We start from the raw sequence: 17,433 nt of genomic DNA, 5'->3' as shown, positions 1-17,433 counted from the left end.
GAGGGGACATTTGAAAGGCAGAGCTCTCCCTGAGTTCTGAGCATAAGTGCATGAACTTTGTTTCACTGAGTAGTTGCTGATTGATCAGCTGAAGGAAGGAACAGCTGAAGACTTGATTAACTGTTTTGACTGTGTTTTCCACTTCAGCAAATACAGCAATTACCCAGCATTTTATTGAATACTCAAACCTCTAAGTTTTGGCTCAGAGAATTGACTTTTCATTTCAAGGCCAAAAAACCCCACAGTCTGGTTTAACTAGACACAGGAGCTGCATTACGAGATTTGATCATTGTCATAAATCTCTACTAGTGCTGGAACACTAGGTTCATCTCTGAAAGGGGAGTCCTCTCTATTCAGTCTCCTTTCAAAACTCGTGACAGTCTGTCTTTCCAAAGCTAAAGCTCTGTAGATTTTACTTTGCTTTTTCCAAATTCAAGACAGATTGCCCTGGTGAAGGGACAAAGGATGACACACCTCTTTTCCATAGGTTCAGCTGTGTTGCATTCCCAAAATCCCATTCCCTGCATCATCCCCTGGAGCTACACTTCCAGCAAAAAGGTTTGCTGCAGGCAGCAACACTCCTCTGTGCACACACAGGTGGCAAATCCAAACAGCCATCCTTGTGCAAGGCTACAGGCACAGCAATTCCCCCAGAGCCCTTCCTCCCTCTCTCTGCCAGGATGCAGAATGAAACACTAAATTTTAGTTCTCTAAAATTTAACAGTTCTGGAAAATGTCTGTATCATACCCAAGGATAAAAACTGAGCAGCAGATACCAAAGAGAAGTGTGTCATGTACACGTGCACCTGCAGCCTAGGGCACAGCTGGGAATTCTAATTTTAGGCTCCCAAGATTTCAATGTTCCTTTAATTACATATAAAGCATATTAAAGTAGACATCTAAGTATTTAGTTAAATTCCTTGTATATGAATTCATCTAGACACAATTTTTTTGAAAATCTAACACAAAATGCATGTCAAATTCTTCATTCAAACTATTAAACAGGTTTTCTAGGTTTATTGTACAGAATAATAAATAATTTCAGTGAATAAGCTTACAGAAGATTGACTGTAGAAAGACTGATGAATAAATTTCTCAATGAAACACAAGTAGCATATTTTAATCTGCTGAAAAGCTTTATAAGTCTCCCTACTCACATCGTATCCTGTTAAATCAATTTTTCATCAGCAATTTGAATGAAGTCAGTCATCTGCAAAAACCATTCCCATTTACTTTTTAATGAGTTTTCAGATCTAAAGATATTTTTAATTTCTCCAACCAATTTGTATATTACACAAATGTTGAACACGTAATTTGTCATGTAAGATATCTTCATTCAAAGTCATGCATTATTTTTAGTTGGCATGATCTCATCGTGCCGCTGCTGTATTTTGGGAAAGCCAAAAAACTATTATTTATGTTTTTCTGTAAAAAAAAAAAAAACAACAACCAACCAATTCTGAAATAGCTTAAGGAACCCTCAATAATTAATTGAGTTTTGCAATTATGACACAAAAATGAAACTGAATTCAGGGAATAAAAACCCTATAATTTGCACAGTAAAATTAAAATCTGGACTAAGCTAATATGAAAGTTTACACAGAAACACTTCAATTATTATGCAGAAAAGGGGGAGAAAAGTTCTGGATAAGCCACTAGTCAAACACAGCCTCAAACTGAAATAAATCACCTACAGAATATTCTAAAATGTATCTTAAGTCACACAGCCTGAAGCACACTACAATTATGAATTGTTCTAACATCAACAGGTTTGGTATTTTTCTCCTGTTTCACACACAGCACTCCGTGTACTCTACAGCAGCTGTACTTCTGGAGTAGGAAAAAGGAAGTTTGTTTTATTTAAACCTAAACTCACAGTTTACATAAAACTGCTCGTCGCAGCAGAAGTATTTTGATACGACGTGACTGCAAACGGTGAACATGTTCCAGGCTTCTCAGCCTCTCCCATCTCCTACCTAGACATGCTTTTAAGGGAAAACAAACCTGGCATCTGTGTGGCATTTTTGCCTCTCTCCTGTGTGACTGTCATATCCAGCCATGTGACTGGGTGTTGGCTGTAACTCAGTGACTGATGGAGACAAGCAGTAACAGCCACTTCGATTTACACATTTTCTTATTAATGGGCACAGTGTGCCCATGACTACATCTTTTGTGATAGGAGAACACCCCAAAATGTAGCAATAATAAAGTGCACCTTTTTCCCTGCTACCTGGGACATGCACAGTGCTCATCTTTTCACCTTGTCCCTGATGGCCACAGCCCCAAATCCCACATGACAGCAGCATGGTGTTAATTCTTTAATTTGTGCAAAGAACACTGGCCACTTTTCACATCATGCACCTCTCACCTGAGAGAGCAAATCAACCATATTCAGCATATTCAAAAAATAGTAAGAAAAAACATAAGTAAGGAAAACAATACACAGGACCTGTCAACTGAATTATGTATCAATATTTTCTTTAATTAGGCAAGCCAACTACCTAAAGCCACCCCACCCCTGCCACTCCCATTCTCCATGCACTGGAACATCCACCTCAAAAATAAGACTGTTTCAATCGTGCCTCATATAGCCATAAGGAAACTGATGCCTGTTGATTTTCACATACCAGCTTACACTTCCTCACTCCTCTCAATTTGGCAGGCACTATTAGTTTTTCCATTAAAATTTACTTCCTTTGCTTTGCAGATTTACTGGGACTTGATTTGATACAATAAAAAAAAATAATGTAAGTTGCACAGCAACAGGCTTATAAATGTAGTATAGCAAAAAAAAACCCAACAGCACTGTGATAGTTAAAAAGATCAAAAGATAAAGTGGAAAATAAAACTGTTTTTGTTATAATAGTGCAGTAAAAGGGCTAACCTACTTGTTATGTATTTGAACACACATGTAGTTACACGAAGTATTTTGAACTTGGCTACTGCATACCTTTATACAAAGAAATATGACAAAATATGATAAATAAATGATGAAATATTTCAATTATCTATCTCAATCTGAGGAACAGGCAAACCTGAGTCCTTACTTCTTACAGTTGATATATTCCAGAACATACAGAGCTACTGTCATCAGAGCTTTCCTTCCAAGAGGGACCCCACCTGTTCAGAAGGGTTAGGCTTTAAACCCGTGCTAGCTGTCCTCTGACACACAGTTATATGAATTAAATAGGTAAGCAGGGAAAAAAAATCAGGCTACCCATTCACAGAATAAGGTCAGTAATTTTACTGCTGGTTATTTGTGATACAGCACAAACACAGTTCAGCCTAAAATAAATCTTTCTGGAAGTGAATTTTTTTGTTGTTATGGAATTTTGAATCCTTCTAAAGAAGAAATTTAGGTTTTGCCTTTGCATGTCACCTCCTCTTTAGAATAAACCCTACCCCTATTCCAAGACATATTTCTTCACTGTTTATGAGGAGAGGTTTGCCTTATTTTTAGAGCCTGCCTTCACAAAATCTTCCAAAATACTGTCTCCAAACATTACATGTAAAACATATGATATGTGTTTGCTACAGAGGAAAAAAAAAAAAAAATTAAAAAATTACTTTGAAAACACTGGGTGAACAAATCTGCATCAGGTATTATTCTTCCTTATCTGGCACTACCTCTCCATTACTGAAATCACCCATTTCACTCTTCAACCCAAGAAATGGGTTGGGAAGAACTGCAACTTCTAATATTTTTAAATTAAGATGTATTAAAAAATTAAGATCATTTAGATCATATTATACATGCTGAAGATCTGAAAGGACTGAACTGTTTTAAAGTAGTTTTTCTGCTCTTTCATGGTCTGGGACTCTTGAACATAACCAGAACACCAGCCCACTTGTGATATACACAGAAGATAACACCTTCAGCAGAACAAAATGAATGGAAAGGAGAAAATTTGCGCAGAGTACTTAATGTTTTGATTTGGTTGGTTTGGGCCAACTCACATTTTTGACAGATACTTCTAAAACTACTTCCCTCCTCTGGTCTCTCTGCAGATAAGAGCACTCATCACACTTGGGAAGAAGGTATTGGATATTTATGAATGGACCTAAACACACAGTGGGAGGTGAAAAAAGGAACTTTTCTCTCTTTCTTAGGCCAGCTAGGGAACAAAATGCTCTACTCTAAGGAAAAAGCACTGAAATAGGCACCAGCTTTAAGTTTTAGACATCTCATGTCAAAAAGGACATAAAACCAATAAACCTGATGATATAAGCAGCACAACAAAGTCATCTTCATCCAGGTACAAGATTAGACATATTCAGAGCACAACTGTGCAATGAGACACAGGCAAGTGGTGTCCTGCTCCCCCAGGAAACCCCCAGACCTCAAGTGGTGTTCGTGATGCATTGTGTAACAAGATGAAGCCTATTTCCAAAGGGGAACTCACAGAAGACATATGGGGTCAGAATTAACAAACAGGCACAACAAAGAACACAGTGTTGGTATTTCAAAAACACACAGGACACTTCAGAGCATCAGTCAACTGCCTCTGGATGACTCAGGTTGAAAACAGTAAGATTAAATAGACAACAGAAAACTGAAAGGTAAACAGAATCCTTTGATATTTTAACAAATTTGTAGAGTTTACCACCCTCCAGTACACTGAAAAAAACCCAGAACATCCACCTTTCTAAAGCAGATAAAAGATAACTACTGCAAACATATCCAGGATAACGAAAACTATGGTTGACAACAGAAGCAGATCCTCTGCCAGGCACAGCAGTTGCACACCATGACTTTCAGGACCCAGGCTGGGACCTTCAGCTCAAACTGACTGGGAGACTAAGGCAATCTCTCCTGGTGCCTATCCAGGGTAGGCAGGAAGCCAAAGCTGCTGCTGCTGCCAAACTTGTTGATCCAGTCCTCCCAGTGCTGGCCCACAATGCACTGCTTTGTGTTTGGAGATTGCTCAGAAGCTTTTGCTTCCAGCAACAGTGTGGAACACTTGGGGAAAAATGCCAAAGGAGTCTAGGAAAGGATATTGCCAGGCCACCACAACAGTAGGGACACCCCAAATGCTCCGGTGAGTCAGTGACATCACCCTGAGGCACTGCCATGACGAACACCATCACGCTTCCTGCCAGACCTCACTCACAACACTTCTCACACCAGTGCAGGAAAAGTCTTGGAGGGATTAAATTATAAATAAAACTGCTGATGCTGCACCTTACCATCATGTCTTCCTACTTCACAGTGAAGAACACCATGTACCCAGGCTGTGATTTTTGCCTTTTCCTGGGACAGGGACCTTTCTTCACATTGTTTTTGTTATCCATGAGAATTTTGGATACTATCCGCAGGAGGACAGAGAATTGCACTGTTGCACAGAGAACCCCTTTTGCATCCCAAGCAGTTGTAAACAAGCCTCAGATGAGACATGTTGACAGTACACTGAAGATTTTACTACTGTGCTCTACTCAGAGGATAAAAATAGTATTCTTATCTCCAAGGCTATCAAGCTAACACTTCAGATCATTAAATTCAGGCCACAAAAACAAAAAAAGAAACTTACAAGTTTTATTCCAGCAAATGACATAGTAGTCTGTGCCCCTACATTTCAGGCCACAAGGTAGGAGTCAGGCAGAACCAAAAGGAAACTGCCCAAACAAGGACTGATGCATTCAGGACTTCTCCAAACACCCCATGGAAATAGTGGTGCTGAAACAGCCAGGCACAGTCAGCTGTTAAAGCAGGTTCTACAGAAGAAATATCAGACAAGGAGAAGGCTCTGTCCAGCCTAGATACAAACCATAATCAAACCATATCAGGTACAGCTCAGACATCAATATTTCCCCTAAAATCTCACAACACAACTTGGTAGTAAAAGTCTTCCCTCAATCACTTGGCCACAAAAAGCCCCAGCCCTGTATTTAGGACAAAAATTATAAGCACATATTACACTGCCTTTGGTAGGTAACACAGATATATTGAATTTGGCTCAAAACTTCTCCTCTATAAATTACAAACTATAATGTGGAACAAAAACTTCTTAACAAGCACGATTTCTAGACAGTTGATTTGTGTAACACAACTTCACAGAAATGAAAAACAAAATTGCTTTTGGGAATTCATCTTTAAGTACTTTTATGAAGTAAATGCTGCCTATCAGGAAATTAATTTAGGCCCTTGCTCTCAAATACTTTCATTTAGTACCAGTGAGAACAGGACAACTGCCATCTCTCCTAGCTGAGCAGAACAGACATTGAAACACGGAGTCTGTGTTTTAAAAAACAAATTCTGTGAACATCTGTGTTGGTTTTGCACAGGCTGGTTTTTGGTAGTGGGGGGCCAGAGAGGTGGCTTCTGTGAGAAGCTGCTGGAAGCTTCCACCATGTCCAGCAGAGCCAATCTCTGAGGGCTCTGAACATGGACATGCTGCTGGCCATGGCTGGGCCAGTTACAGAGGTTGGTAATGCTCTGTGATAGCAGATTTAAGAAGAAAATCAAGGCAAAGTGGACACAGTTTTTCTAGCCAGAGAAGAGGAGGAGGTGAGAACATGTGAGGGAAACAACCTGGAGATGGCCAAGCTCTGTGGAGAAAGGGGGAGGAGGTGATCTGGGAGCTGAGGTTCCTCTGCAGGCTGTGGTGATGACCACAGTGAAGCAGCTGGGCCCCTGCAGCCCCTGGGGATCCAGGGGGGGATGCAGGGATCCAGGGGGGGATGCAGGGACCCAGGGGGGGGATGCAGGGACCCAGGGGGGGGATGCAGGGATCCGGGGGGGGGGATGCAGGGATCCAGGGGGGGGATGCAGGGATCCGGGGGGGGGATGCAGGGATCCAGGGGGGGGGATGCAGGGATCCAGGGGGGGGGATGCAGGGATCCACCCACAGCCCATGGAGGAGGTGCCCAGAGCAGGTGGATGCCTGGAGGAGGCTGTGATCCCGTGGGAGACCTGGAGGAGAGAGGGGGGCCCTTGTTCCAGGCTGGAGCAGCCTGTCCTTGGAGGGCTGCACCCCGTGGAAGAATGACCCATGGCACAGCAGTTTTGGGGGGACTGTCTGCCCGTGGGGGGAATTCATGTTGCAGAGGGTGTCCTAGGACTGCTGCTCCTGAGAGTGGAGCCATGCTGGAGAAGTTCACAGAGAACTGTCTCCTGTGGGAGAGACCCCACGGCCTCCCAGGGGAAGGACTCCTCTCCCTGAGCAGCAGAAGAAAACCTCAGGTGATGAACCGACCCAAAAATCCCCCACACCCTGTGTCTCCCCAGGGGTTGGGGGAAGAAAAAGTGTTTTAAGGGCTTATTTTACCTCTCATTATTCTCCTCTGACATTGTTAGTAATAAATTCACTTTATACCTCTAAGCTGAGCCTGTTTTGCCCCTGCAGTGTTTTCTCCTGGCTTTTATCTCAACTCATGAAGCCTTCATTAAATTTTTCTCTCCTCTGCCCAGCTGTGACAGGTGGGGGTTGAGTGAGAGACTGTCATGGGTGCATGGCATTTGGCCAGTGTCAAACCATGACAATATCCTAAATCTCAAAACTATATTCCTTATAAACCAAAGCCTAACAAAGCCTTCTAGTTCTCAGAGGCAAGTTAAACTCCTTTAATATACTTCTCGAGTCATTCTAATTGAACAGGAATGAAATAGATGATTTTAACGTTTCCTGGGAAGAGTAGAAAAATTATTTGGAAAATGTATTATTTTGAAAAGTGCTTTCCAAATTATTTTACATGGCTGTCTCAATAATCCAACACCCACGCTGTCTGACTATTGGGAACACTTTCTATTCCTTTGACATATCCATCAAAAATACTGCCAGTTAACCCAAATCTTTGCAGCATTTGAGGCTTCTGGATATTCCACACAACTATAGATTTGTTCTGAAGGGATAAAAGGAGTATTTGGTATGGAACACGTTTATGTATACTGTATAAATGATGCTTCTTTCTCCTTTTGGCATCATCTGAAACAGCACTCCAGTAAGAGGTAAAGATAAATGATGCTGTAAGTCTTGTCCAGCAGGGTAACACAAATTCAAACTGTATTTTCTCCAGTTCACAAAGTTACTGGGAACTACCTCAGGAATGCCAGAAAACTTCCAATTTCTATTACCTGGCCTCCTGACATAACTAATTATGAAAAAGGAATTAAAAAAAATACTAACTAATAATAATAATAACTAGGTCTTACTTGTTTAGTTTTCACAATACACCACTTACAACTGGTCCTGATTTACACTGAGGTTATTCACCAACATGACATCTCTAACATTCAAAGATAACCAAGATACAGACGTGCAAAAATCAGATCAGATTGACTCTGAAAAGGTACATAATCAAGCACAGTCCAATGGATTCTAGATTTCCAGACCAATTAAATGATGGAAAATTAAGGTTCTCTTAAGGAGCCATCACCTTGCTTTGGAAACAACTTTACAGTTAGAATACTACAATTATTTCACAAGTGTTTCAGCAGAGACAGAGGAGCTGCTTAATCCAATGTTACTAGGAGGAAAAAAAAAGATTGTAGAACCACACCCTAGGTGTAAACTGATACAGATTTTCCTCTGTAGTTTCGCCTGAAACAATAGCCAGAGGGTGTAATTTAGGGTATAGACACCTTGACAAAGCCATGGCTATAGTATTTAGTGACTGACAATTAAATGTTTGCATAGTGAAGCACCTTTGGTGTCTGTCCGATGGTAAGGTTGCAGTGAACACAGCTGTCTCCCCTCTCACCCACTGAGCCCCACAAGCTGGTCCTATATTCTCCTTCCAGTCACAAGAAAAACCCTGCTGACTTCAGTGGCTCACAACAAGACCCCACATCCCCAGGTAACACTTAATAAACCATCAGAATTCCCATTTTCCCACTCACAGCATCTACTACGCCACTTATGCAGTCAATGAACAAAACCATAGACTGAAAGTTAAATTTATGAAGGGTAAAATACAACAGAATTTTATGTCCATGGAAAAGAAAGCAAACATCCAATCTACTGTTTATTCATCATAGAACTTGATTTTCAGATTTAACTCATTAAAGCCTCCACACTTAATTTTAAGGCAAACTACTATAGGACTTCCAGGCAACTGTATCAGTGAGAAAGCATCCAACCAACCTGCTTGCAAAGAAAACAATGAGCTCTAGATTTCAGAACCAAAGCAAATGGACTTAACCTCAAAATTACTCCCTACAGGATTTTAGTCCTTCAGCTCTTTTGTACATATTTTTTCAGTGCCAGTTGAGAAAGCTGCATTTTCTGTTGCACTACAGACAGTCAATGAAGATTCAAGTCCTGCTTAGCAACAGAAGGAAGAGCAGATCAAGAATGCTACATGTTTTCTGCCTATTATAATCCTCCCAGAAGAAAAACAAGGCATAACCAATTATCCCTTTCCCCTTATGTTATCAATGAAGTTATCCATGGGCTATACCAAAGCTATCAGAAGTGGAGATCAGGGCAGGGGGAAGCTTGTAAATAATCAATCTTTCTCATTTGGAACTCACGCTACCACAAACCAGCTTATTTCACAGGGCTGATGGCCATGTGTACACACAAGTAACTGAGCATTTGAGTATTTCTAATCTACCTGAGCCAATAACCCAGAATATCTGTTATTTCCAAACCTAACAATCATGACTCCAAGCAATGTGGGAGCAGATGCGTGCACAGTTGACTTTGATGAAGTCACATCCTGTCATACCCTGCAGTATCTGGGGTTACCATGAGTGTCTGACTTGCCACAAGAATCAGTGTGAGAGCCACCAGCACCAGTCCTGGCTCACAGCTGCACACAGCCTGCACAAGCAGGGACAGCATTTGACTGTGCAAAGCCTTCTAGCAGTGGGAACACAGATTACAATAAATTTATTGCCTTCTATGACAACTGCTTTTATAATCGTGCTACTTCGCTACATTAGACTTTGAATTCCCTCTGTCAGATTTTAACACTTGCTGCTAAAAAACTTGAAGTGTAAGTACAAAGCTCTATTCATCTCTGTGCTGTCACCTACATTGTAAGAACGCCCAGGAAATAACACTGAATATCATACGTATGGGGAACTTCCACAGCCGTGGACTATTTCATTCATTACACAGGAAGAGAAACAATTTTCAAGCATCCTAGAGATTTTTTAAAATAGTTAATTTTAAGTCAAATGTTACAATGATTTGTAAAAGATGAAATCTTTTCTGTTTTGTAAGAGATAAGAAATGACACCTATCCCCAGACAACCTGCAGCAGTTCCAGCCACAGGCTGGGCATGGCCAGGAGAGCTGTAAGAACTGGACACATTCACTTTTCTAGATCTGCTGCAATGGAGGAAATACCTTTTAAAATAGTTACCTTAGAGAGAGTAATCTGCATCCTCTTAACCCAATTTATTTAAAAGTATCCTTCACTCAGCCTTTTTGTCTTTCCTGCTCTACTTAGATGACAAAGTTACCTTGTATGAAAGTCACATTTATACATATTTATTGCATTGTTCTTCTCTCACTGAGTTTTTGTTGTTAAATATAGCACAGAAACGATACAGAAACGAATCTTTAACCAAGTATTATCAAGACATCACCTCTTCTGCACAGGGATAACCTAGCTAATCATACATACCTCTTAAGAAGCATTAGATAACAGTGAATTCCTGACTGTTACGTATGTGTACAGACAACTATTTCAAAAGGTTCTTATAAAAAAGAAAATAGCCTGCCTCCTCACATATTATGCACAGATCAAGACAGTCTTGTGGCTGCAGTTCCAGCCAAAGTCCCCAAGGCCCTGCAATATCACACTAGAACTATGGTAATACCTAAAACCTGCAAAGTATCTTTAAAGCATATGAGATGACACAGTTCTAACTTGCAGTCAAACATCACAATATTCTATTTATAACACCTGACTCATCTCGCCAGAAATAATTAAATATTGTAAACAGAACTTAGATTTAAAGGAAAAAAATAACAAGAAAAAAAATTAGGGCAAATCACTGAATAGAATTTGAGAAGTAACATCCTTTCAAACTGCATTTTTTCAAGCAATCTCATAAAACCTGGACAATTTTCCTGAACAGTTCAATACAATTTAAAGTGTCCCTGTAATTGTTTTATGATAACCACTCCACAAAACCTTAAAACAGTTTGTGTAAATAGTCAATTAAAATGCAATGAAATGAAGAAGAGATTTATCTGATTGCAGACCGTGAAGAGCTATGCAGAATGTCAAAAAAGAAGCATGGCACTTTGTACTGCTACCTTAAAATATTTACTTCAATGTATTAAAAATTCTCACAAGTGTATTTGCAGGTAGTCAAGGACTACAGAGCCATCTAAGCATCTCTCTGATATGATTTGACACAACAAAAAATCAACTCAACTAAGCACCTCCCAAGGCTGAATAAAAACAAATTTAAATTTGAAATAAGATGCTGTCTCTTACTTGTATTTACAGTTTAATATTGGAACAGAAGTTTCACCAGTGCTTTAATTATTTATGGAACCTGCTGCTGGGAAAATTCTAGACCTTGGGTCTATGTGATAAAGATGTTTCTAGTGAGCCTCCCAGGCCTGGATTTCACTGCTCAACCCTGCCCAGAGAGAGCTCAAGAAGAACAAAGGTTCATCACATGCCTCTTAGTACTGTCACAGCTCTGGTAACTTCCATTAATAGCAATTAATATAATCAAACCTCAAAGCTTCTGCTGAATGCCCTAGAGGTTCACAGAGCCTTTTTTTTATCCCCAAGACATATTAACTGTCAAAGACCCTGAAGTTCAGCTGTTAGCAGGTGACACGATGCTGAAGAGTTTGCTCCCACCTGCTCTCCTGACTGATTCCTACTGTCACTAAGCCTTCCAGAGTGTCTTCTGAAGGTGCCTACCTAAAACTGACAATCTGCATTCCAACAGAAAATTCTTGCTTTATTAAGACAGTATAGTCTAAAAGCTGTAGGACTGGTACTGTACTACATCACCCCACAGCCAACACCAATTCTGACCTATGACCTGTTACAGATGTTCTGTCCTCCTCCTCCACTTTGTTGCCAGTTAACTCTAAGCTATGGTGACAGTAAGAGTGAAGTGCTTGAAAGAGACAGCACCAAGGGATTCACCTCTCAAAGGATGCAACACACACAAAAATACCCAAACAAACTAAAAAGAGGTGTTGTATGTGTAACAATACAACAATACTAGAGCTCAAAGCTCTAGTAAATACACCAGTTTCAGCATGCACTGAATACAGCAATAAAAAGAAACACTCAATTTTAAATTGTCTAACCAAATCTCTTTTCTGCTCCCCATGCTTTTATACTCCCATCTGAGATGCTAGTTTCCTTTTTTGTGATTTTTATGATTTTAAGTATTTCAAAATTATTTTATGAGTCAGTGCAAGAATGTAACAGACTTTTATCCCAACCACTTCAAAAGGGTTGCACAAATTAATAAGTAATGATGTATGTAATGATAATGTACATGGGTTGTCTCTCTCTTGACTCTCCACTATAGATTTGGGGGTGGGGATGGCTTGGTTTTGGGTTTCCTATATTGGATTTTTTTTCCCCATGTTTTTGTTTTATTTAAAGGAACATACATGACAACCCTTAGCAATTAAAAATTTACTGTGGGGAGAATCAAGAGTTCCTTGGGTGGTGGGAGAGGGTTAGGCCCCCAACCCTAAACAATTAATAAACAACTTTGGTCCTCACTGTTTCTATCCACAGCTTCTCTACTCTTTCACAGAGCAAAATGAGCCAACCTGTCATTAAATTTTGCAAGGTGCAACAGTTGCCTCTGTTGAAGCCTGTCAAAGTTACCACGCATGAACTCTACACTCACAGTTCTATTTAGAGATCCTCTTCGCAACAATGGGCTAGAAAAATTCTTAAAAGCAAACTAAATTCAGCACAAGTTAGCAAGGATCTCCTGAAAAACTGTTCCAAGCACCGATTATGAGGTTTGATATGAAGAATCTTTTTTTAAATCAGTGTCAGGTACCACAGACACATCAACCTCCTTTTAAGATCTATTGCACCTTCAAGATGAACTGAGCGTCTGAAAACATTTTTGGCTGCATCTGATGGTACTTGCTCCCACTATCACACAAGTTTGGAAGATGTACTTCAACAAAACTTCATTTTAAAAGTTAGGAAAAATGCATGAAGAGGATGGGATTTTCTGCCTTGCTGTTTTGGAATTCATCTACGTATTAAAATGCAATATACTATGCTTGCTTCATCGCAGCACAAGTGAGGGGCAGGGAATTCACACCTTTAACTGGTTCACAAAGCAATAAGTAATTAAGAGACTGCATGAGCCAAAAGATTCTGTCACATATTTCAATTACATATGAAAATAACTAATAAGCACAATTGCTTCTTACATGTTCTCACCTTGATAGGATTGCTCAGCAGAAGAAGGTTTCAGTGTACAAAGTCAAAGTAAAGTTTAAGGCTTATTTTAAAGTAAAATCTTCCCATCCCATTGGGTATCCCTCTCTCACTTCCATCTCCAGGGGATTTTCCATACCAAGAGCGAGTCAAGTCCATTGGGCCCATACCTTAGTGCTGCAGCTCTGATTTCTACATCAAAGCGCAGTGTGGACTGTTACTGTCTCTAAAAGCAACATGTAGGAAAGTATCCAGTGAGTTTCTCACTTTGATGAAGGCCAGTGATGATCCCAGCAGGAATGATTTAGTATTATGTATCAGTAGCACAGAAAGCAGTGAAAAAGAAACAGGGACGTATGAGACACAAACACTGGGAGTCTGGGAAACCCAAACTCAGATTCTAGTTCTTACTTCAGTGTGAGCTTGGTTACGATGAAGAGGGTTAGATACAGAAAAAAACAAACATGTTTGAGACATGTTTCCTGGTCCCTGCATGGAACTAACATCATTGACAGGTATTAAGGACTCATCAAGCTTCACAATCATCTAAAATGCTGAGAGAGGAGCTACCTGATCAGCAAATAGAAAGTGCCACTGCAAAGGTGTGTCTGAAATCCAGCCTCTCTCCACTGCTTGCAAATATTGCCCTGGAATTACACAGTTACATCCTCCTTTATTCCTTTAAAAGAAATACCACGCATCATTCTTTGCCTTTAAAGCCTAACAAAAGGAAAAGCTGGCAATGTTAAACTCTTTTCTAATACAATGTTACAACAAGAGGAACACTCACTCTTCCTTCAGGAGGCTCACACTCAACTGCCTGTGAGGCTGAAATCCACTTCTTGCCACCAGGCATACTGAGGACGAGGCCATTCCCACCAGGAGATGCACAGAAACAGCACATGGGGAAAGAAACAACTACCACCCATACCCCAGTGGGGACACAGGCCAGTGGGAGCCTGACAATTGTTAAATAAAGAAAATGGTTCTTGGTTTTGAACCCGATTCTAATATGTGGGCTGTAAAGTCATGTTCCTTCTTTTGCTCCCTCTCCAGGCCATGAATATTTAATTCTTTTATGCAAACTGGAAGAGTTGCAGTGCAAGGTTAAATTAGCCTAAATAACCTTGAAATCCTTTTGTGAAGCTGGGCCTCAGAGTCAACTCCCGATCTGTAGAGAAATAACTTTCTTACAGAAGGAGTTTTGTTGTTACTTGTATTTAAAATACTGTGGGGTACCACGACAAAAGTGTTGAGGTTAAAGTAGATTTAACAAAATTTATACTTTTGGTTCACCTTTCTCTGTTAAGAAACAAGGTTTAGAAAGTCCAATTACTTTATAAATGTTTGTTCCTCAATTTTGAACGCAAAATTCTTCCTGGAGAAAGGAATAATTTACAATATTTTCAAAGTTTTATTTGATAACGCATACATATGCTGGCATGTTTGCTGCTCCCCTAGTTCCTTAAGTTAAGTTAATCTAAACTTAATTAATACTACTTTAGCTGTATTTTGCAGCAGGCCAAGCTCCCTGCAGACCAGCTACAGGTATATGCCAAGTCAGTGTCTTGTTCATATGTCATAAAGCAACCAAAATAAATAGACTTCTGGAAGCCTGACAGGGCTACTAAGTTTCACTTTTAATTCTCAAAGTATTTTATGAACTTCCTGCAACTCATAACCCTACAAATCATTCACAGGGCTGGAGTCAGGGATGAAAAGCTGTGTCTCAGTGATCAGCCTGTGCAAAAAACAGTTCCATGATCTCTCTCCAGTGGGAAAAAAAATAGGATAGATTATTTTTTACCCTGCCAGCTAATCTTTAGAATCTAGAAACCTTAGATGCTTGCATTTTAAAAGGTAGAAATAACAGCAAATGTTTAAAAATCCTTATTGGTAAAATCTTGACTAGGATAATGTGTATGTTTATTGCTGTAAATGCTTTTTAGCATTTGAATAATCTGTCTATTCTGAAAAATAAATTACATATCCAGAACAATGATTAGATTGGAACTTGGTAATGAAGCAATAAAGTAATTTTTCAAATGTCTAAGAACTCACAGATACACTTAAGAAGATGTGTATCTGAAGTGAATCTGAACACCGCAACACAGCTGTCCATTGCATCTTTCTTCCATGCCACTGATCACCAACTCCAAATTTTAGCAACATTAAGAATTCTACACAAAATAGTCATTTTGATTCAGACTCAATATGGATCACTGCCTCCCAATCCTGCTAGCCTGTGCCACCTTGCTTTAGGTTTCATTTGCTGCTTGCAGCTCACAAGTGGGTAAGTGCTGAATCAGATCATCTCCTAAGGTCGCTGGCAAGTTCTGCTTCCCGTGTTGTAAACCATGTCTACAAACTCAATCTTCCATTTCTAACAACATCAAATAAATGACTTGGGTCTGACTGCTCTAGTATTTAAAACAGCTGGGCCTATTCTCTGGCACATGTCTCAGGCAATCGGAGAGAACCAAAAACCAACAATATTAAGAAAGATTCTAAAACTTTCTCTGTTCTTAAACAATCATTAAATTAGAAAAACAAACAAACAAAAACTAACATAATAAATCAGACTCATCGCTTCCTTTTTTCCAGTGCCTTTTAGAAAGTAAATAATAATCTATAGCTTTCATTCATCATCTGCTTACAACTTCAAGTAGCATTGTTACTCTTGCAAGAAACTAGGCCGTAATGGGCTTTTGCTAATCACAGGTGAAAGGTCATTCTCATTTAGCAAAGTACCAAGCAATAAACATAACACATTGACATGACAGAGGAAGGGACTGGTACTGAAATACTGACATGGATTATACCAAGAACAAAAAATATTGTGACTCAAGAGAAGATTTTATCAGCGTTGGTCACAGAGCTTCCTTAGGACTATTTATAGTTTAAAGAAAAAAACAAAACAACAACATATAGAAACACAGTAAAGACAGTCTATGCCCTAATTCATAGTTTTCAAAATACATAACAATGTAATAATAATGCTAATAACATCAGTCACTGACAAGCCACCAGTCCTAAATCCAAACAGATATGAAACTTTGATCCTTTCTCTTTCCCATACCTGACCCTCTGCTAAGTAGTTATTAGAAAGAAAACTTCTCCGTGCACTTTTCTTCAAGAATGAATTGCACTCACCTTCTCGGCAAAGTCGCATTGCTTCTCGGTTTCTTCCGTATTCCTTGAAACTTTCTTCTAATGCTGTTCCTAAAACCAAAAAAGTCACAAGGTCTCAATCCACGGAAAAGCCAGAGGGTAGGAGCGACCCCGCGATGGTGACCCGAAGCCCATTTCCCCGTGGGCACCCAGGGACACGACAGTAAACACAGGAGCAGAGGGAGCCCGGACTCCTGGGCCCCGGAGCGGGGGAGCCGCTGTCAGCGGCGGGGATGCCTCACCTGCGGCGGAAGCTCCCCGCCCCACGCCGAGGCTGAATCGAGGGCAGGAGGTGCCGGGCTCCGGGGACCGGCTCCTCGCTCCTCGCACCGTGTCCCGGATTACAGGAACTGGGGCAGGCGCTGCCCGCTCCGCGCCGCTCCCGAGCCCGGCCGGGGGGCGCGCACCGGACAACGAACTCGGCCGCGAATGCCGGGGGTGGGAACGGACCCAACCTCCCCGCCGGGCCCGGCACCCCGCCGTGCCGTGCCGGGGCACCCGCGGGGTGCGCTGGGGAGGAGCGGGGGGAGGGGGGAGGGGGGTGGTGGTTGGCGGCCGCTCACCGTCGTTCCCGTGAAGTTTAGCAGCATCGACCCAGTGGCTCCAGGGCTGCCCCAACATCGCCTCGGGGCTGGGCAGGGACCTGCGCTCCCCGACGGGCGCCATAGCCCCTGCGGTGGCGGAGGGGCCGGCGCCGCTCCCGCCTCCTCCGCCTCCTCCCTCGCCGTGGCGGGGCCGCCGCTGCCGCTGCCTGGCGGCCGCGCCGCGCTGCTCCCTCCTGACGTCACCCGCGGCCCGCGCCGACATTCTTTCCGCTGCTACAATGTAACGAGAAAAGTCAGCGGCCGCTTAAGGTGGCGCCCCGCTCTTAAGGCAGCGCCGCGGCGCTGTCAGCCCGCCCGCTCGCTCTGCTTCCTCCCC

The 17,433-nt window shown here is 41.3% G+C and overlaps 1 protein-coding gene across 3 annotated transcripts in view; it reads right to left on the bottom strand.

Moving 5' to 3' along the window:
* Positions 1-17,433, bottom strand: part of ATXN7 (ataxin 7) — an 87,658-nt gene that overhangs the window by 43,327 nt on the left and 26,898 nt on the right. For all 3 annotated transcript variants that reach the window (XM_088061718.1, XM_088061719.1, XM_014251662.2), the window contains 2 exons: positions 17,076-17,330; positions 16,495-16,563 (listed from right to left, as the gene is read on the bottom strand). In XM_088061718.1, coding sequence (XP_087917844.1) covers positions 16,495-16,563; positions 17,076-17,319 — 313 coding nt within the window. In that variant the 5' untranslated portion in view covers positions 17,320-17,330. The remainder of the gene's footprint in view (positions 1-16,494; positions 16,564-17,075; positions 17,331-17,433) is intronic.

Source organism: Pseudopodoces humilis, chromosome 13, assembly GCF_049639895.1.
Source record: "Pseudopodoces humilis isolate 2021_Gansu_Grassland_sample_001 chromosome 13, ASM4963989v1, whole genome shotgun sequence".
NCBI lineage: Eukaryota > Metazoa > Chordata > Aves > Passeriformes > Paridae > Pseudopodoces > Pseudopodoces humilis.
This window is presented reverse-complemented; position numbering and strand designations above follow the sequence as displayed.